We start from the raw sequence: 21,932 nt of genomic DNA, 5'->3' as shown, positions 1-21,932 counted from the left end.
ATTTTCTTCTAAAATTATCATTTTTAATCAAGCTCCCATGTTTATGTTCAGTTATTTCAGTTTAATGGCAATGAAAAGGACTTACAAGGTCATTAAAGTGAAATTACTGAAACTAAAATAAAAACGGAAATTTCAGATGGCACTTGGAGGTTTTTGCATCTGAAGTCTTCATACACACACACACACACACACACACACACACACACACACACACACACACACACACACACACACACACACACACACACACACACACACACACACACACACACACACACACACACACACTATCTTTTAATGACTCAGTGTGTTTTTAAACATGCTACACAAGTGCAGCCGTTAGTATATGTATATCAAACAAACCATGGTTTCTCAGTCACTTTTGGCTTGTTTATCTGCTCGCCTTTGCTTAGTTTCACTCACAATTTTCAGTAGTGAGAGTACAATAGGTACACACATGGGTAGAAAAAGAGGAATGTAAATGGCGAATTTCTGATCATCTGGAAAATAGAGAAGATGCAAAAGAGAGGGGTCAAAAAAGGCCCTCTCTGAAGCCAAAATTGCCTCTCTGCTGTACTGGAGCGCAAAAGCCAAGTTCCCAGCCTCTAACTCAGCGACAGCAGACTGGAGCGACGACACGGCACTGGAAACCTGTGCAGAAATAACAGCAAAATTGCATATTTTACAATTCATACTGTACAGGACAAAACTTTACAGCGAATGGCAAAACAAATGAACTATGAACATCTGGACCTCCCACCTGCTGTGCAATGTTGTCATTGATGACGATGTTTCCAATCTGGTCGAGGAGCTGAGCCAGCGAAGTGATGGTGGTGCTGGCGGTGGCGATGTTCTCCACACTGCGGCTCCACAGGAGTCGGTCCAGCTCCCAATCAGCCAGTCCAGCACTGCCTGGACTCTGAAGCACAAAGCCTGTGGGAGGACGAGAATGCTGCACTCCCAGCATGAGCCTGAAAACATGGCAAGGGACAAAGAGAAAATGATAAAGAAAGTGAAATTAAATAGTTTCACCTGGCAAACTGGGAATTTTAACTTCAATTTGTGAAAGTCAAATGGTCAAGTACTAACCGTAACTGTGCTAAAAACACACCCATCACTTTAGACATATTAATGGTAATATCGACAGGACGTTCATCTTCAGGTCCGTACATTTCATTTACATTGTATACCTGGGGACGGAGATGACAGATAGCAGATCAACCCTGAAATATAGGCCTGTTTGCAAAATCCAGCACAATTGCAACAATGCAAAAAGAACACAGTTTAAAGTCACCATGAAATCAAAATGGATTATTTTTTTATTTTTTTTATGAAATATTGCAGTGTTTATTATAAGATTTATCAGTACAAATCTTTTTTTTCAAAATCATGTGCTCTAATAATCTTTAATCAAAATAGCTTCCCCTCCCTTTTGCAATAACTTCTCTGTTGATGTGTTTATTGGCATGAGGGCAGGGCAACCTGTCACTCACATCGAAATCGACCAATAGCACAACCATCCAATCAATTTTCCATGGACAAAATCAAGTCCCGCTCTAAATTTTTCTTGTTCCAGAAGCCGTTTCACTCGTATATTCACCCATTCACTTGTCACAATAGGGAAGAAAAGACTATTGTAACTTACGTTTCATGTCGACTTTAAATGGTTCATGAAATGGAAAATCAAAATGTCCTTGATAATTTACACATATAAGAGGTTTCTCAACAGTTTTTTGTTTTCTATACTGTAAAAAATTAGTGCAATTTTAAGTAAAAATATTGAAAAAAAAAAAAAAAAAAAAAAAATGTTAATAGGTTAACAGTAAGTTCCCGTACTTTATACAGAGAAAAACTGTAAAAGCTCTAACCAAACATTTTATGTAATTTTACAGTAAAATAGTTAATTTTTTCAGTTTTTACACACAAAAAAAAACCCAACAACGAACAATTCAATGTATAATTTAGTCAAAAACTATAAACTGACATTCCCAGAATTCCCTGGGTGACACTCCAAATTTGAAAGTATTTTGTTTAAATAATCATGTACATGTAACATAAAACCCTAATGTACATGAGAGTTACATCTTCTGTTGTTTAATTAATGTTTATTGGATTATTTAAGTGTTTTTACTCTGTACCCTACTGAAATTTGAAATGGCCTATTCATGACATTACAATTTTCCTCTACACGGCCCTTAATATGCCTATGTAAACCAAGGAGACATGCTCTAAACAACTAAAGTCTTTTCATCAATCACGAGAGTGATGCTGCTGTGAATTGGGAATCAATGTGGTTGCATTGGTTCATTTTAATCTGACTCTATACAGCTTACAAGAATAAAGACACATGTCTCACATGTACCCTTGAAATACAGTGTTTGTGACAGTTTTGTTGACATTAAAGTAGGGATGTGCAACGATTAATCGCGATTAATCTTTTGCAAAATAAAAGTCTGTGTTTACGTAATATATGTGTGTGTTCTGTGTATAATAATTATGTATATGTAAATATACACACATACATGTATAAATTTAAGAAATATATGCATGTTTAAATAAATATATATATTTTATATTACATATAAAACTATTTTATATATAAATCTAACATTTTTCTTAAATATATACATGTATGTGTCTGTATTTATATATACATAATTATTATACACAGAACACACACAAATATTACATAAACACAGACTTTTATTTTGCAAACGATTAATCGCAATTAATTGTTGCACATCCCTACATTAAAGTTGTGTTGACAGTTTTTTTTAAACAAATATTTGAACTATTTTGATGCAAAAAAAATAGCTAACTTCATAAGCTAACCTCCAGAAACATAAATATATAAAAATGCATTTCATGGCCCCTTGAATACATCTGGACAGTACCATGATGCCACCCCAACGAGGGCTGTGGAAGGCATTAGAGGGGACCTTCCGTTTGCTATGGTCTCTGATGAAGAGAGGAGAGTGGTGGGCATCTGGCACATACAGCAGGAAGTTCAAGACAGGGTTAGAGGAAGCAGCATTGGAACCTGCATGAAAAAACAAAACAAAAAACAATTTGTGTAAATGTAAACAAGCATAAAAACTGTTCAGTAAAAAACATTTCTCATTAGTTAAAGGTCAAATCTCACCTAGTCTGGCCTCAACGGGGTTGATAACATGTGACAGACTGTCTGCATTGAGTGTATAGGCTGACACACTGTTGTCAAAACGAGGGTTCACACCCAGAACTGCATAATACAGAATCTGAAAAGAATAAACATACAATTAGCAGCTGAGAATTTGTGCAAGGCAGTATTTCACAAATTACAATAAATGATTGTGATAATATACAAGGTATATATCATGACAATTATTTTGGCTGGAAATTTCTTAATGTATTATATAACCACAGCTTTTTTTTATTAGATGTAAACAAAATGTAAATTAATTTTATTTGAATATTTTGTTCTTTTTATTTTATTGCATTTCATTTTCTTTACCTTATTTCTACTATTATAATGATAAATCTGTTTTTTTTTATTTCATATTGTTAAAAGAAGTCTCTTCTGCTCAAAAAAAAATAAAATTCTGAAATATTATTACAATTTCAAATACTGGTAACGGTTTTTCATTTTAATTTTAAAATGTAATTTATTTCTGTGATGGTAAAGCTGAACTTTCAGCATCATTACTCCAGTCTTCAGTGTCACATGATCCTTCAGAAATCATTCTAATATGATTTCTGACTCTAAATGATGACTGGATGAGTCTTGAAGCTGTTGTAAACATCCTCTGCTCTATACATTTTGCATTACTCCATGTTTATTCATTGTTCTCATGCGTAAAAAAAACACAAGGCAGCTAATTGTAATATAAACAGTACAGCAAATTCTCTATGGGTTGGAGGGTACACCGTCCCTAACCCTAACAGTCATATCACCCAGTTCCATTTGTTAGGGTCCAACCAAACTACAATCTACTTGCTCTTAGGTACCTGAGAGTCCACTGAAAAGTTGGCTACAGGGGCAAGTTTGTCCAATAAAGGCTGAATGTAGCTATGAAGGGCACCCTCAATATCCCAGTGAAGACTGTGCGACTTTGGGTCTGGGTTGAGCAGACTGAATGTGATCTCGTAACCTAAGAGAAGGCGAAATGAGATTATAAAGCTTTAAATGAGTATATGCTATTGAAAAAACAAGCCAAAATGAGAGCGAATACTCACCTGGACTGGATTTGATGGCCCTCATGCTGTCTGCCATACTCTCCTTAGTCATTTTAGACATGCGGACACGGTCGCTCAGAGCAGCTACAATATCCTGGTGACTGAAGGACATGGTGCTCACTATCTGCTCTACTTGCAGGTCCAGATTTGACAGGACTTCCTTCAGACTCCACGAACTTTTAAAAGGAGCAGTACGTAGCAACGCAGTGCGCCGTTGCCCCACGTACACTTTCACATCCTGAAAGTAAAAGGCCAGAATGAGCTTTGAAGGTGATTCAATTTAGGTATTCTGTGAATAAACATGTAAATGCTCTGAATCTTACCTTTGGTAATAGGGTGGAGGACTCAGGAATCACATACACAACCACAGACCCACAAGAACTCTCAGTGAGCATGTGTAGGGATAGATCTGCCTCTATGAAGGGAGAAGTAAATGGGATAGAAATTTAAGTGATTGTACCAATCAGATCACAAGTAAACAAGGGAGACAGCTGGTGTTTTAATCCGTCTCTTTTGTCCACTTTCAACAACTTCTGTCTTGATTTCTTCGATCTATGTGTGGGTAAAAAGTTTTTTTTTCTCAGATCTTTGGACAAAATAAGCTTGCGCAATTTTAAAGACTGGAGATGATGGAAAAACAAGGAGATCAGCAGCTTTCCTTTCTGCTCTGATGATCACGCGGAATACGGTGAGTGTGTGTTAGAAATCAGGAATGGTGAGAGAACATTGTGCTTGGTACGTTTTCAGCCGACTAAGTTGCTGAAACAAAATAAGGGCTCCAACATTTAAAAAATAAATAAATAAAAATCTATAAAATGTCAATGTATCCTAATAAACTAGTATTAATACATAATTAAATCAAATAACTGATTTAAAATACCCCACCCCCTGCTTTACTTCCAGTTCTCTCTCTAACTTTACTGTCTGAATAAAGGCGACAATGCCAAAAATAAATCTTAAAATAATAATAATTATAACAACAATAAAGTGCACGCTTTTTTTCCTTTATCAAACGTTAAACACTGTAAATTTTTAAAAACAATCTGTCCAAAATGCTGAAGAACCCCCATAAAAAAAGTATTTATTTGTATACTCCAAAGAAATTACTAGCAACAGTAAATCCACTCAACCTGCAGCAGTGGGCTGATTCAAGGCGTCTTCCTCCATTATAGTGGCAGTGCGATATCTGGTTTCATATTTGTACTGCAAACCTGTTTTAGCTGGAGATGAGCAGGTAAAAATGTGTTTTGGATATCAGAATCTCAGTTCGATTCAGTTTTATGGTTTGTTTTATGATGAAGCTTAAAAAAGGTTTCAGAAATAGGTCACTTGCCATCAATTTGATGCTCCTTTTCATTGACATGACTGAGTGGAACCTTTTTCTGCTGTTCTGGGGTCAGTGTTCCCCGAGAGAAGACCACCTCGATATCAACACTTAGCTGGAGCTGTCAAACACAAGATAATGTTTAATTTCTGAAATTATAGTCACAAAAACATGATTCTGACTTGAAGGATGCAGTGCCTGTTACCTGGAGGGTGTCGAGTTCGCTGATCTCAGAGTAAGGCAGCCAGGCGCGGTAGGTCTGTGTGGTTTTCCACCATAGTGGGATGCCCACAACAATGACCACTGTAGCGATGGCAAGAGCAGCATATCGCCCTCGCTGCTTTTCTGGTATAAACAAAAGAAAATATTAGGGAATTATACTAAATAGGGACTACATATTCAAACTGTGGTACATTTGCAAAAACATAGTGTGACCCAACACTGACATTTCAACATTAACCAGAGCTTAACATAACTAAGCAACCGAGACGCTAACATTTGGCTTTAGTGTCATTTACTCGTAAATGCAAATTCGTGAGAAAAATACGTGAAGCAAAATGAGGAAGTCGTTTTGAATTAATGCACAAGACTCACCAAGCTGCAGGGCTGCCATTGCTGTGTGAAAAGACTACCGCAAGACCCACGATTGGTCGATTCTATCCGGAAGGCACAGAGGCCTCCAGTCAGAGTTAAAGGGGGCGGGTTTACTGTCACTCGCTTGCCTTCCCTTAAAAATCATTTATTTCTTCCGGTCTGCTTCCTAAGGAAGGGGTGTTACCAAAGGGTGAATGTACTCAGTTAGCTTAAAGGTGCAATATGTAATATTTTTGCAGTAAAATATCCAAAACCCACTAGGTCAGTGTTATATATTTTGTTAACTTGAGTACTTACAATATCCCAAATGTTTCCAACTACTTGTAAATCGTGAGAAAATTGCAATTTTAACCAATGCTCCGGGACGTGTGAGGAGTCGCCTGTCAAGTGCGTCATACCCACATTAGCCTCGGTTTCCGGTTTTATTTTGTAGAAACCATGGAAACACCAAAGACGCTTTAATATATTACACGTTTTAATAGACAAGGGAATACCTGTTTTGATATATTTATAGACAGAAAATGAATTGTTGTTATATAGCTCAACACCTTTAGTCTTATTGTTTAAATCAATTTTCTTGATTTTTTTCGAGTACCATGCTTTACCATGCCTCAGAGAAAAACACTATTTTGTCAAATAGATAACATAGCATAATCAGATGCAGCTTTATTTTTATTAACAGTAATAAATAATGTTCTCCATCATACAATACGTTTTAAAATTAATTGGATGTCATTTATCAACACAAGCCATCCATCACTTAATATGATATTCTAAAATCGATCTAGCTTACTGCAAGTGTCTCACAGCAGCCGCCAAGCGAACGCACAGAGTAACGTTATAACATTTTCAATACACTCAAATGTATCTAATAATAAACAGAGCTGCATTACCTCATACTCATGACTGGAAAAGCGGCCTCGTTCAGCTCCCACAACACTCGGTCCTGCTCTGCTTCATACTACAGTAACATTAATAATCGCATCCATGAACATGATTTCTTCCCGACTCCAATCCCTATTCTTTTGCACTGTCTGTTGAGGTGGATTCTGCTCTAAATCTTGGCGTCATCAAGCTACGCCTTTGTTTTGAATAGGCTTCTAGCGACCTCTACCGGACAAAATTATTACATATTGTACCTTTAAGGGTTATGATGAATTAAAGGTAGTAAGCGATTTCTGAGAAGCACTGTTGATATTTGAAATCAACCCAAATAAACACGCTCCTCCCTTTGTTATATATATTCAAGCAAGAGCTGTTACATACATTGCCTGGCCAAAAATAAAAATCGCTGTTTGGATTTTAATAGGCAAATACTATGGATGGATCATTATTACAGCGATTATTGTTTCTAGCATGTTATGTTTGGCAATGGTTCTTTTAACCCTAATTGATGGAGTGTGTAGCTTTTCATTTCTTAAACAACCATGTATTAAGATGTATCATGGCCATATTCCAAGACAACAATGTCAAGATTCATCTGGCTCAAATTGTGAAAGAATTGTTGGGAGGAAGCATGAAGAATCATTTTCACAGATGAATTGGCACTGATCTTAATCAGTGTAAGTTTTTGGGATGTGCTGGAGGAGACTTTACAAGAGTGCTCATCCCTTGAATTGTCAATACAAGATCTTGACCAAAAGATGATGCACTTCTCGATGGAAATAAATGTTGTGATGTTATTTCCATCAAGAGGTGCATCAATTTTTGGTCAAGATCTTGTATTGACAATGCAAGAGGTGAGCACTCTGTAAAGTCTCCTCCAGCACATCCCAAAAACTTTCAATGAAATTAAAGTCTGGACTCAGAGGTGCCAATTCACAATTCAAAAATGATTCTTCATGCTCTCTGAACCATTCTTTCACAATCTGGACCCTGGTGAATCTTGACATTGTCATCCTGGAATGTGGCCATGATGTGTCTTCCTATATGGTTGTTTAAGAAATGAGAAGCTACACACTCCATCTTTTAGGGTTAAAAGAATGGTTGCAAACATAAAACATGCTAGAAACATAATAATCACTGTAATAATGATCCATTCATAGATTCTTAAGTATTTGCCAATTAAAATCCATACAGCTAGTTTTTTTTTTTTTTTTTTTTTTGGCCGGGCAGTGTATCTTGGAAAACAAATGTTACTCGCGTATGGAGCAGAAACAACACAACCTCTGTGTCCATTTTCTCGGGTCTCTACAGTGCTGGAAAGCTTCTCTAATATTAACTAAAGAGTCCTAAAACTCTTCCCTGATCATAACCCTTCTTTTTAAAGAGATATTCCTCGGACATTTTCTCTTTTGTAATGTCTCTCAGCCATCTCTCTTTCTACAGTCTTTCTTCAAATCTCCTTCTTGCTCATGAGTGGACACGCCCACTACTGCTGATTGGCTACAAGTGTGCTGTGGTACTCAGTCAAATCCACTTTCAACAGCATTTCTCAGAAATCATTTACTGCACCTTTAAGGCTTTGAAAATGAACAATTCCACGAATTATAAAAACATGAATTTAAAGGCAAAGGATCTATGTATTTATTCATTTATTAATAATCTCGGGACTAACATTATAATGTATTGTAGATTTAGTAGATGTAAGAATAAACACATTAAACCTGATAACCCCCAAACACTCCCTGAGTGCCGAGGCAAAAATGTCTGCCCACTGCTCCAGTGTGTGCGTGTGTTCACTACTGTGTGTGTGCACTTGGATGTATGAAATGCAGAGCACAAATTCCAAGTATGGGACACCATACTTGGCTACACATCACATCACTTCCCTTCACTTCCCTTTTTTTCTGACAAAGTGATAGCCATTCGTTCTTCCTTCACTTTACAGTTCTTAGATCTAACTCTGAATTCACTGGCTACTCAGGTATGCTTTTATCGTTTTCAGCACGCTTCTTTAAAGGATCTGGGTGATCTGGTTAACCGAATGAAAATATCTTCCACATCACTTGATGTTCTCCCCAGAGATTTTAAAAGCATCTTTCTCTGAAATTGGCCCCAGTATCCAAGCGTTGATTAATTCATCTTTGGATGCTGGGTTAGTCCCTAATTGTTTTAAACATGCTGTTGTTCAACCTTTGCTAAAGAAACAGGGTCTGGATGAGGGTTCTGTAAATAATTATCACCCTGTCTCTAAGCTATCGTATCTATAGTTGTTAGAGAAAGTTGTGCAGTCACAATTGATCTTGTTTTTAAATTCAGCTAAGTTATTAGAACCTTTCCAATCTGGCTTCACTGCTTATCATAGCAAATTTTCCTCTTCTTCAGCTCCTATTATTAGTGGTGTACCTTAGGGTTCCATCTTGGGCCCGCTCCTCTTTAACTTACAGTGGGTACGGAAAGTATTCAGACCCTTTGCTGTGACACTCATATATTTAAGTCAGGTGCTGTCCATTTCTTCTGATCATCCTTGAGATGGTTCTACACCTTCATTTGAGTCCAGCTGTGTTTGATTATACTGATTGGACTTGATTAGGAAAGCCACACACCTGTCTATATAAGACCTTACAGCTCACAGTGCATGTCAGAGCAAATGAGAATCATGAGGTCAAAGGAACTGCCTGAAGAGCTCAGAGACAGAATTGTGGCAAGGCACAGATCTGGCCAAGGTTACAAAAAATGTCTGCTGCACTTAAGGTTCCTAAGAGCATAGTGACCTCCATAATCCTTAATTGGAAGACGTTTGGGATGACCAGAACCCTTCTGGCCGTCCGGCCAAACTGAGCTATCGGGGGAGAAGAGCCTTGGTGAGAGAGGTAAAGAAGAACCCAAAGATCACTGTGACTGAGCTCCAGAGATGCAGTCGGGAGATGGGAGAAAGTTGTTGAAAGTCAACCATCACTGCAGCCCTCCACCAGTCGGGGCTTTATGACAGAGTGGCCTGACGGAAGCCTCTCCTCAGTGCAGGACACATGAGTTTGCTAAAAAACACCTGAAGGACTCCAAGATGGTGAGAAATAAGATTCTCTGGTCTGATGAGACCAAGATAGAACTTTTTGGCCTTAATTCTAAGTGGTATGTGTGGAGAAAACCAGGCACTACTCATCACCTGTCCAATACAGTCCCAACAGTGAAGCATGGTGGTGGCAGCATCATGCTGTGGGGGTGTTTTTCAGCTGCAGGGTCAGGACGACTGGTTGCAATCGAGGGAAAGATGAATGCGGCCAAGTACAGGGATATCCTGGACGAAAACCTTCTCCAGAGTGCTCAGGACCTCAAACTGGGCCGAAAGTTTACCTTCCAACAAGACAATGACCCTAAGCACACAGCTAAAATAATGGAGTGGCTTCACAACAACTCTGTGACTGTTCTTGAATGGCCCAGCCAGAGCCCTGACTTAAACCCAATTGAGCATCTCTGGAGAGACCTAAAGATGGCTGTCCACCCACGTTTACCATCCAACCCGACAGAACTGAAGAGGATCTGCAAGGAGGAATGGCAGAGGATCCCCAAATCCAGGTGTGAAAAACTTGTTGCATCTTTCCCAAGAAGACTCATGGCTGTTTTAGATCAAAAGGGTGCTTCTACTAAATACTGAGCAAAGGGTCTGAATACTTAGGACCATGTGATATTTCAGTTTTTCTTTAATAAATCTGCAAAAACGTCAACAATTCTGTTTTTCTGTCAATATGGGGTGCTGTGTGTACATTAATGAGGAAAAAAAATGAAAACAAAAGATTGGATTTATGCCTTTAATGCTTTAAAACAATCATGGAACTCCAGAATGCACCACATTCATGTAACGTTCCCCCATTAAAGCAATTAAACAGATGTTTTACCCACCATTTATTATGCAAACTACTTTCTACAAAATTATGTAACTCTCTATGCAATTAAGAGAATTACCCATCTACTTAGAACTAAACAAGCTTAATTCTACGAATTGCTGGAAGTCTGTTGAGGAAAGCTGTAAAATGGAATGAATGTGTAAATGTAAGCTATGGTGTATGAAATACATGCATAATAATGACAAACAGGATCTAGGGTTTTACAGTATTTTTATTTTAGATTTTACTACCTGACACAGAAAGTGCTTAGAGAACAACATCAAAATCACAAAATCACATTTTGTCAACAGAGCAGTGAGTGTTCCCCTCCCCAGAAGCTCCAGAGTTTGGTCTGCTCCGCCGTTTACAACCAATAGAAGTTTATTATTCATGTAGCACTGTCACAAATTTGGGGAGGAGAGGGAGAGCATGATACACTCAAGCACACAACACAGAGCACAATTTTAAAATAACTGTTCTTGTTTTCAAACCAATATTGTTAGTATTTTATATTAACTTTCTTGAAAAGTCACACAGCCCAGACAACGCATTAATATTATATGTGAACACAACACAAAATAATATTCCTCAGAGTCTGGAGTTAATCATGTTAACTAGCAATTATATATTACTCGGCTTCATTTCCTATAGGATAAGCTGCCCCTGCTGGGATACAGTAATCTGAACTCCAGTACTCACATCATCCACACATCATTATGAGGACCGATGAGGCCATACTGCACTGAAAGGAATGTGACAAGTCAACTCGAGTGGCTGGTGCCTTAATTGGAATGACTTAAATTGGAATAATAGAAACAAACAGCTGACATACATGTACATCCATTTGCTAACGGGCCACAAAAAAATACTGTTTCCTTTAGCATGAAACTCTTCAAAAATAAAAATAAATCTCCTGTGTACCGTTCTGTTTCTAAAGTTTAATACATTTTAAATAGATACATTATGAGACATTGCAATGACAACCCCAAAGTACAGAAGACAGCGACAGGCCTGTGATTGGTTGGTGACAGGAAGTGTAGCAGCTGTGCACTATACTATAGGCTGGCGGAAGCTGGAACGTTGGGGTGCAGGATGTTCAGTAGGCATGATTGGCCACAAAAAGGGACTGTCCTGCTGCTCCACCAGTTCCACTGGAGACGTACTTGCCCTGAGCAGCCAATCCATTAGCCTGAGGAAAGTTCACAAAAGTCAGTTTATGCTGCCTGAATCAGCAATTTATATAGAAATCCGCAAATAATATATAGAAATAATGTTTTAAAAAGTGGGTGGGACAGGAGTGTATGTGTGTTCGGGGGGGTAGGGGGGACATAGTTCCTTTGCCTTTAAATTGTGGAATTGTTAATTTTCTAAGCCTTAATTATTCATCAACCATGATTGCAAACAATATGGCCGAGATTCATGTTTGAATTACAAATAGCCACAGATTTAGTAGCAGCAAATTGCACACACCGTGAACGAACGCAGACTGGAAGCATGACACTTTCATTCGAGCTGAATTTCACAATGGACTATCGCTAAACTTTGAAAATACATGTTTGTTGATGTGGTCAGATCATCAAATGTTTTGTGTTCCCCTGAGAAACTTTGCATTAGCTTGCATAGAACATGAAAGTTTTGCGAGAGAACATGAAAGCATTGAAATATTTTTCCTCCCATCTCATATTTGTTTTTAACAATCTCTTTAAACATCAAAAAAATCTTAATTAAATAGAAATATTCATATTATTTTATGGAATTGAGAATAAAATTTCAGAAATCATAAAATGCTTTGCATTCAGGTAAAATAAAAATTTGCATAAAAGTGTGACCATATTTACTAATGCAAAATCCAGTTATTTCAATAGGAATCCACGCAATCAGGAATTTTGTATGCGAGTGAAATATTTCCCCACATTCACCACATTTCCCCATTCAAGTTGGTCATGCACATTTGCCACAATGACCAACAGAAAACTGCTACTGACAATAGATAATGGATCTTATTTGCCGGTGAAATTTTGCTAATGTAACCGCACATTAATGAGGAAACTATTTGAATAACTGACCTCAGCACGCTGGATGAACGCCTCTGTGGCAGCCTTCTCATTGTCCTTGACTCCGCGCCAGGCGTTCAGGGCAGAGGCCTGCAGGGCACGTCCATAAGAGAAGGTGAGGGCCCAGGGTTTTGTCAGAGGGCAGTTGTTGATGGCATTCAGGTTGACGGATGCCTCCTCCTCACTCTGACCTCCAGAGAGGAAAGTCACACCTGCCAAAACGGATTATGCAAATTTTCAGAAATGGGACTGTGATCTCGTCACATACCGTTTACTTATCACACTTTTTTAAAACCAATATTTCGAGAAATAACTACATTATTGCGCTCTTCACATTCTTAAATAACCAGCCACCTCATTCTTTAGGCTTCAAACCAGTGAATCAAACAGCTGATAGCTTCTCTATAGACTCACCTGTTACTGCAGGGGGAACGGTGCGGCGCAAGGCAGTCACTGTTGCCATGGCAATTTCTTGACTGTTATATTTGGTGGGGCAGGCATGACCAGCTGTCACCATGTTGGGTTTCAGAAGAGTTCCCTCCAGATAGACATGATGGTCAGACAGGGCCTTGTAGCAGGCAGCAAGGACCTGGAGATACATGGGAAACAAGAAAAGTTAAGTAATTGTAGCCATACAACATGTATTGACCCATTAATACAAGTCTAGTTTGAATGATATAATTTGATTTCACTTTTTCTGTACCTTCTCTGTAACATACTGGCAGCGCTTCAAGTCGTGGTCACCATCAGGTAAAATCTCTGGCTCCACAATGGGCACAATGCCATTCTGAAAAAAAAAAGGGGCAATATTACATAAAAAACAAAACAAAAAGAAAAACCTTTACACTCCATTGAATATCTCCCATGTCCATTCATTAAATTCATCTAAATATTAAATATACATCAAGAATTTTGTGACTTGTATTTCTGTTTATCATATAAAGTGATTGTGTTTCTTCAGAAAATTTGGACTAAGCCACTTAATCCATATGGATTAGTTTTACACTCTCTTCATGAACTTTGACACGTCAAAGTGGTGGTTGCGTAGACTGTCAATGGAGTGGCAGAAACCTCTCCGATTTCATTCAAAATATCTTTATTTGTGTTCCGAAGATGAACGAACGTCTTACAGGTATGGAACGACATGAGTGAGAAAATGTTGACAGAATTTTCAAGGTCTTAAAGGTCCCGAGTTCGAACTCTCTCGAGTTCCCGAGTTTTGGGTGAACTAACCCTTTAATAGTTTAGTTAACGATAACAAGTCTTGGTCAGCTTTGTGTTGACCTTAAAGCAGTGTTAAGGAGCTCACCTGCTGGCAGATGCTGGCATAGCGAGCCAGGACATTAGCGTTCTCCATGATTGCCAACTCTGAGGGAGTGGTCTCACTGATCTTCAGCACGCAGCGCCACTTGGCAAAGTCCGCTCCATCTTTCTTATACTGAGCACAGCGTTCTGACAGGCCATCAAGCCCTTAACAGACAAACAGGTATCCCATTAGCAAAACATCATAACTGCCATCCTTTTTAACAAATATAATAGCAGTGACTGTAAGCTTACCCTGTGTTGTGGTCTCTCCGTTTGTTCCTGCCAGAGGGACGACACCTTTGTCAACCTGAAAAAGAGGACAACCTGCTTTAGGATCAAATTGTCATGGCAGCATTGCTGATAATCAAATCCTAAATTTATTTTCTAATAACTATTAAAACATCAGAACTATGCTTTATTCACCTATAAACTATACACAAAAAGCAATGAGTTAAGGTGACCATTATGTTAGAATGCATCATCATAGTAGCGCTGTATGACAGATCTATCACTCATTTCATTTTTCCTTTTTTGTTAACTATATCAACTATATCATCTGATATTGCGATTCTCAAATATGTCTAAGTGCATGCGTTTTGTTGTTTAAACAATGATCATGTTATTTGATCTATAATGCTCGATGGGTGCTGCAATTGGATTTACATCACGTAAATTCATTCACTATTTGTTTTGCTAGTATTTGTGTATCTAAATGTCCGAAACCTAAAATAAACATTATGTGGTTGAAATCACTGAATAGTTGTTATATATGGAGCGTGTCCATCTCTGGCTCAGCACCAGCCAAAGCAAGAAAGCACTTTTGAATTTAGTAGTTGATCATGTGACGCACTGAACATTCTAAATACTTTGATTGTTGCGATCCTATCAGACTTATGATAACAAAGCACTGTTCGCCAGAGGAGAACTGGCCCCCCGACTAAGCCTGGTTTCTCCCAAGGTTTTTTTCCCCATTTGGATTCCTTGGGTTTAGGAGTTTGGGTTCCTTGCCGTTGTCGCCTTTGGCTTGCTTAGTTGGAGACATTTGACATTCAACAGTTTTCTTGACATTTATTCAACAGTGCTTTGATCTGCCTGCATTGACACTATTCTTGAAGAGCTGCTGTGCAGCAAAAATTATGTACCAGTTATCAATGTAAAGCTGCTTTGACACACTCTGCATTGTAAAAAGCGTCATATAAATAAAGGTGACATGACTTGACTAAATCACACCATTGTGATCGTTCTTGTACCTTGATTCCCACAACGATGCCCCTGTCCTTGATCATTTTGGCAAAGCATGTGCCATCATCAGCGTTCTGGTAGAGGGTCTCGTGGAAGAAGATAACACCACCAATGCACTTGTCAATGCGCTCGTCAGCAGAGAAAAGGATCTGGCGATAAAGACGGCGGTTCTCCTCTGTGTTCTCGACGCCGATTGGGTTCAGGCGCTTTGCCATACTACCTGTAGAGATGTAAACATGTATATTGTGTTAGAGGCAGAAAGCAGATGTAGGTGTTTCAGTCACTGTTTGCAGCAGGTTTCATTTTCCAAAGAATGACAATGTCAAATGTCAACATGACAGGGGAGTAAATGATCATACTGAATGTGTTGTATTCATCTACGGTGCAAACCTCACTGACCTGTGGACTCATCTGCAGCAAGGATGCCCTTCCCAGGAGCTACAATGCGCTGAGCGATGTCCTGCAGCTCCTTCTTCTGCTCAGTTGTGAGTGCGGGGTACTGGTGCGTCATGATGTCTGCGGCTCAAAGTGACCTGCAAAAGAGGAGACACGACTGTCATTTCATCCATGCCACCAGCAACTTCACAACTTCTGTTGTGCTTGGAGTAAATTGTTTTGTTTGTGATAACACAATAAAACTTGCCAAATTGTGTGAACAATTTTTGGCCAGGAACAAGAATACAAGAATTCATGAATTTATGAACATGCAAAAGCAAGAGTCAACCAACAAAATATTAGTAACTGTTGTAGTCAATGTAAACAAATATTTCCTCTCATATTTAATCAAACTTGTAGGGTTATTAAAAACAAATATCAGTTAAAACAGTAATATTGTGAAATATTATTGTAATTTAAAATAAGTTAATAATTTATGATGGAGTTTCCAGCATCATTACTCCAGTCTTCAATGTCACATGATCCTTCCGAAATCAATCAAATATGCTGATTTGCTGCTCAAGAAACATTTTTTATAAATGTTGAAAACACTTGTGCTGCTTAATTTTTTTTTTTTTTTTTTTTGAAAACTGTGATACATTAAGGATTTTTAATGAATAGAAGGTTCAAAAGAACAGCATTTATTTGCAATGACATTATTTTGTAACATTATAGTATGCATGTTATGCACGTTAGTATGCATGATTATATGTAGCTAATAGCTATAGACAGAGAGTGACACTATGGCTCTTAATTTGGGAATCAGACCATGATTCGAATGTGAAACAGGCTGGCAGTGCCTGGCAGCTTAGAAACAGTCTTTTTACCCAAAGAGTCACACAAAGAACAACAATGCGTCTCCTGGAAACACCTAACTGCTGGCTATGAAAAAAAAAAACTGTGTCCCATTATTCATGGCATTTAAAAGGGTTTGGTTAATATTCCTACCCACTCTACCACACAGCTCTTCAGATAGGCTGAATTGCATAATGCAGGCTAAAGCCAGCAGAGTGTTTTCTACTGCTGTTATGCAATCACACTCCTCTAATCTCTGCTGTCAATCCCCATTAGACATGCCCCGCTGTCTGCGACAGTGTCTATCTGTTATTACACATGCACAGCATTGACACAGCATTTCATTTAAAGGGCACTGTTTATTTCCTTTGTGGAAAAGAAGTGCACTTTAGCATAATTTTTTAAAAGAATACTTATTACAGAAAAATTATATTTAAAAAAAATATACTTAAGTGTGACTTGAATGTTTTCAGACACTCAACTATATGAAATAAAAAAAAATGTGCATACTGTATTAGTTTTATTATTATAAATTATATTAAGTGAAATTGGTTGAACTTGGAGTGCTTTTTTGACCCACTTAAGAACATCTTTATATTTAATTTCATAATTGCTTCTATTGTTACTGAAAGTGTACTACATTCAGACAGAGGGTCAGAATGAGGGTTGAAAATAATTGTTTTTGTGCAAAAAAAAACAAACAAACAAAATTAACATTATAAGTGAAGGAACATATTAAAATAATAATAAAAAAAAAAAAATCCATGTCATGACCCGTTTAAAGCATGACAAAAGATTATTAAAACAATGGATTATAATGGACTTTACAATGCATGTTAAGAAATGGTGATAAGTGGACTTGTTAAATTAATATTATACTACCTACAATAAAAATATACTTATGATTCAATGTACACTACATGCAACGATTCAATAAAATTATGTGCCCTTCTTTTTCACAAGGGTTCTTTTCTTACTCTCAGCCAGATTTTACCATATTTATTACTCATATTTCATATTGACTGTGCAATTTATTGCTTGTCTAAATGTCTTTATGTCGGTATAGATTTCCTGGTTGAGTGCGCCCCCATCTCTGTGCTGAATGGAACGAGCCAAAACCGGCACAAACTGGCTGGTCTGTGTAGATGTAAATCACAGTTGGATGCACTGTGGCCCAAAACACACCAGTACATGCACAAATCCCATGGAAACTGAGAAACCTTACACATATTATCCTTAATTGAGAGGTTACTGAAATTAATGAATGTGGGTTTTAATGAGAGACTAAAAACAGTTATTGGTTTCAAGACGGATGTTGTTCATCTACATCTAGCATCTCAGCTACTGCTGTATTATACTACTGTGCTAGCAGATAATTTCTCACAGTATTACTGAAATGACAGCGAAAGCACATGTCCCTGAAGCTGTGAATTAATCCATCAAATTGGTTTTGTTGAACATTGGAAGTTTCCACTGGAAAACACAGCCTACGGCTGCCGTTCACCTCATTCATCACACAATGTCAAATCTTTTGAGTTTTGCGAGGGATGTGTTATGACTCGCTTTTGCCATTCCTCTTTTTCACTCTGTAAAATGGGAGTTTTTACCGACTACCTTTAGTAGCTAATGCTAAAGGCCAGACTGTCATTGGCAGACAGAGGTCATTTTGATCTATGACCAGTCAGTGAATCATGATGAAGAGGTGTCCACTGGTCCTAATTTAAAGTGACCTTCATTTGCCCTTTGCTTGCAACACAATTGCTGTCACATAAAGCATGGGATAATCTTTGTGTACTAAACCTTATGTTTCCAAGTCGCAAACTATACTTCAATAGAAGTCAATATTTCAATTATATTTTTAAACATCAATTAAAATTTTATGTATTTATTAATTCGTTTTTTTTTTATTTATTGTTATATTTAAAATTATCAGAGTCCTACATAAACTAATGTGAATAAGATGGAGTTAGACCTATATTAAATCTTTATACCATTTTTAAATCTTCTCCTAAAACTCTTTTTTATGTGATTACTTTGTAATTGTTATTTTATATTGTATTTTTATATGTATTCTTATTGTTTTTTTGGCATTTTAATGTATTTTATTTTTGTAAAGTGCTTTGAGATAAAAGTGCTATAGAATTTTTTTATTATTAGAATTATTATATGATTTTGTTAAGACTGCTTACTAATGTCACAGTTTATTATGTGAAATATTTTGCAGATGACCTCCATTTAAACAACAGCTTCTACAGAAATCAGCATTAGCTTGCCATCATAAGTGTTTCTAATGCAAGTGAATAGATTTGATGAGTCACAATGACACTGTGCTTCTAAATCATTTAGTTACAGTATTAATTTTTAACAGTATTTTTACAGTATTAATAGTTTTTAAACAAATCACAAAGTGGATCAAATTATCATCTACAAGGCATCAATCTGCTATAATGCTTGAGTATACAAGCTAAGAATAGCAGGATGGAGGAGCTAACCGGTCTATAATCAGTAATGCCTGTAAAGAACAGCCCCTTCCGACAGTTGCTGACCCCTTTTACCAGTGCACATACAAAGCTAAACATTTCTGGTGCTTCAGATCCAATTAGAATATTTTTTTTTTCCAAACAAATGTTTATAGGGACTGTGGGTGGCCTTGCAGAAGATGCTTCTCAAAGAAATGCTCGAGGCATAAGTGACAGCTGATCATTTCAGTCTTTATCCCTTTGACAAGATCGGTTTCTCTGCACTGCATCATGCGCAACAGTGACCGCTCATTTTTCGAGACAGGAATATCTGCAGGCCGGAGTAACGGGCGTGCCGAAAGTAAGAAATGCTACAACAGAAACCAACCCCTAACTCTACTCCACAACAGAAAGCCTTTGCGACCAACTGAAAAGACCTTTCGTCATGCCCATTGCTCCAAGCTGCAGATACCCACACTTGCATTTTTCAGCTACCTTGGTTCTGGAAGTATCTTTTCTATTAATCTTCCTCAATTGAGATTTAAATTAAACAAACCAGCTAGCTCTGAGATGAATCATAACATTACAAACTTTGAACTAAAGCAAAAAAAAAATTATATGCATGTTTGGCGGAAGAAGAAAATCTATTGACAATATGTATAAAAACTATATATTTTAAAGTCAGCATGAAATGGAAGTTGCAGTAGTTTTTTTCTTCACTATTGCGATGTAAACTAATTTTGGGGGGAAAAAAATAGGGCGGGACTTGATTTCGTCCATGTGGAATTGATTGAGTACGAGGTCTCTGCGGAACGAAAGTGGGCGTTTCTGTATTTGTGGGTGTTTTCAAACTGGTGGGTGTTTTTATATCATGCAATGAAAACAATGCCCTTCACCTGACTCAACCCCACCCCTAAAACCCTACCCGCACTCTGATGTGGGCAAATCGGGTAACGCTCTCAAAATCGCCCCTCCGTTTATGGACTCACCCAATCAATCATTAATGTCCTGCAGAGACCTGTACTCGAATTGATTGGATGGTTTTGATTTCTATTGGCCAATCTCATGTGAGAGACAGGTTGTCTTGCCCTTGTGCGAGGAAGTTATTTTGATTAAACAATACGAGGGCGCGTGAATTTAAATTAAAATGATGTGCAAGAAAGAAAAAAAAATACCGCAATATTCCATTAAAAATAGTAACTCAATTCTGATTTTGTGACTTCAATTTACAAATAGCAGTTTGAAAGTGTCTTTCTTTTGCAACTATTTCAGTTTCCATGGTAGCACTGACTTCTCTGATTGGTGGATCTCACTTCAGGATTATGGGTAGTGTAGTTCTTTACATCAATTTGACTAAGTATTTGTAATAAATAAAAAAACACTGATTTGTCAAAACCACTTTCTTAATGGAGAAAATAAATTATATGACGTGTTTGTGTCAACTGGCCAAGAAACATATCACATGCACGAGATACTTCAAACTTATCTTAAAAGATGAATTATGTATGCATAAAAATCAATTGTCATGCAAAATAAAAAAATAAAAAAAGGAGTCAAAGGTCACCGTTTAGAGAATCGTAGCTTAGTCTTCTTCATCATCAGCTTAATTCGTTTAACCTTGAGCCACATGTACCTGACGTGTCCTCAGAGAGGAGAGACACCATCTTCAGCACGTATACAGGATGAGAACACAGCTCGCGTGATTCATTACAAAACTTCTGCACCGTGACGCAACGCGATGCCAGCGTTCTACTTGCGTCGGAAGCAGCGTAGATAGGATGTTAAAGCGACCGAGGGGAACATTTTGAGTTAAAGATATCTTCGACAGGATCTAAATTAGATGTACATTACTTTAATAGCGCTTTCGAGATCATGGGATGTGTGTTAAATCGGAAGGACACTAGGAAACGCAATTTTCATCACGTTAGCTCATCTCCGCTAGGCTAAGCTATACTGATGTAGGAAATGCCTACGTGCAGATCTGCCACACTCCCTTCAGCAGACGTCAGCCGCATCCGTGATGCTGTATAAACCTACACACCAATATGATGCTTTTATTTGCGTATTATGTGAAATAAAAACTGTTAAAATGGATTCGGTTTCTCAGTTAGCTCCACTACTAAATATACGGAAGAGAGATGATGATGATGGTGTCATCACTCGTGCTCAGGGTGACTTTGAATGTCAGGAATGTCGACATGACGATGTTTGTCTCTTTATATAACTGCTTTTTGAGTCAAAAATGATCATTTCACACCAAAATTAATGAGACGGGTTTTATATGTTGGACGTATCTGCTATAAACACTGCTTAACGAATTGGTCATTGTACCATGATGGAGAAGGCCTTTGATAACTAAACGAGAACCACCTGTCGGATGATACGCATTTACTTCTGAAATCAAAGCAAATAAACGCTGTACTTTTTTAAAATAGCACATTTAAACACACATATAACGTATACGTTTTAAATACAATTTAGAAGGAATTAACAAAAGCATCAAAAATCTGATATACAAAACGAATAACGTTAAACGTCATTTAAGAAAGTTACAGTGTCACTATAATTATATGTATATTTTTAAATAAAGAATTTAATCACTTACCTGCTTAGGAGAGTGAAGCAAAAGATACCTTGCTGTCGGCAGCCTCCAGTTTCAATGCCGCAACGCAACGTGACCGCTTAGAAAAAGCAACCCATGAAGAGGCGTGGCATTGGTCACGACCTTATTGTAATAATAGTT

At 37.6% G+C, this 21,932-nt stretch overlaps 2 protein-coding genes across 2 annotated transcripts; both read right to left on the bottom strand.

The window, feature by feature from the left end:
* Window positions 1-169: 169 nt before the first annotated feature.
* On the bottom strand, window positions 170-6,217 carry pigs (phosphatidylinositol glycan anchor biosynthesis, class S). Its single transcript, XM_067375959.1, has 12 exons — window positions 6,134-6,217; window positions 5,745-5,884; window positions 5,549-5,660; window positions 5,346-5,435; window positions 4,539-4,630; window positions 4,216-4,453; window positions 3,988-4,130; window positions 3,143-3,257; window positions 2,895-3,040; window positions 1,090-1,190; window positions 761-971; window positions 170-651 (listed from the first exon to the last, which is right to left on the bottom strand). Exons 1-12 carry the CDS (start codon window positions 6,150-6,152, stop codon window positions 373-375), a joined length of 1,686 nt encoding a protein of 561 aa, XP_067232060.1. The 5' UTR covers window positions 6,153-6,217; the 3' UTR covers window positions 170-372.
* Window positions 6,218-11,094: 4,877 nt separating this feature from the next.
* On the bottom strand, window positions 11,095-21,917 carry aldocb (aldolase C, fructose-bisphosphate, b). The gene is made up of 9 exons (XM_067376756.1): window positions 21,795-21,917; window positions 15,900-16,033; window positions 15,509-15,720; window positions 14,511-14,565; window positions 14,263-14,423; window positions 13,657-13,740; window positions 13,368-13,542; window positions 12,966-13,165; window positions 11,095-12,088 (listed from the first exon to the last, which is right to left on the bottom strand). Exons 2-9 carry the CDS (start codon window positions 16,009-16,011, stop codon window positions 11,996-11,998), a joined length of 1,092 nt encoding a protein of 363 aa, XP_067232857.1. The 5' UTR covers window positions 16,012-16,033; window positions 21,795-21,917; the 3' UTR covers window positions 11,095-11,995.
* Window positions 21,918-21,932: the final 15 nt, after the last annotated feature.

This window comes from Chanodichthys erythropterus, chromosome 22 (genome assembly GCF_024489055.1).
Source record: "Chanodichthys erythropterus isolate Z2021 chromosome 22, ASM2448905v1, whole genome shotgun sequence".
Classification (NCBI taxonomy): Eukaryota; Metazoa; Chordata; class Actinopteri; order Cypriniformes; family Xenocyprididae; genus Chanodichthys; species Chanodichthys erythropterus.
Note: the sequence above shows the minus strand (reverse complement) of the source record. Positions and strands in the feature narration are given on the sequence as shown.

Coding starts and splice junctions, on each gene's coding strand:
- aldocb (XM_067376756.1), bottom strand. CDS start 16,011: ATGACGCACCAGTACCCCGCACTCACAACTGAGCAGAAGAAGGAGCTG. Junction 15,721..15,899: donor TGCTGCAGATGAGTCCACAG/GTCAGTGAGGTT, acceptor ACATCTCTACAG/GTAGTATGGCAAAGCGCCTG. Junction 12,089..12,965: donor CGTTCATCCAGCGTGCTGAG/GTCAGTTATTCA, acceptor AACTTTCCTCAG/GCTAATGGATTGGCTGCTCA.
- pigs (XM_067375959.1), bottom strand. Junction 5,436..5,548: donor AAAGGAGCATCAAATTGATG/GCAAGTGACCTA, acceptor GCTCATCTCCAG/CTAAAACAGGTTTGCAGTAC. Junction 4,454..4,538: donor CCTCCACCCTATTACCAAAG/GTAAGATTCAGA, acceptor TTTTACTTTCAG/GATGTGAAAGTGTACGTGGG.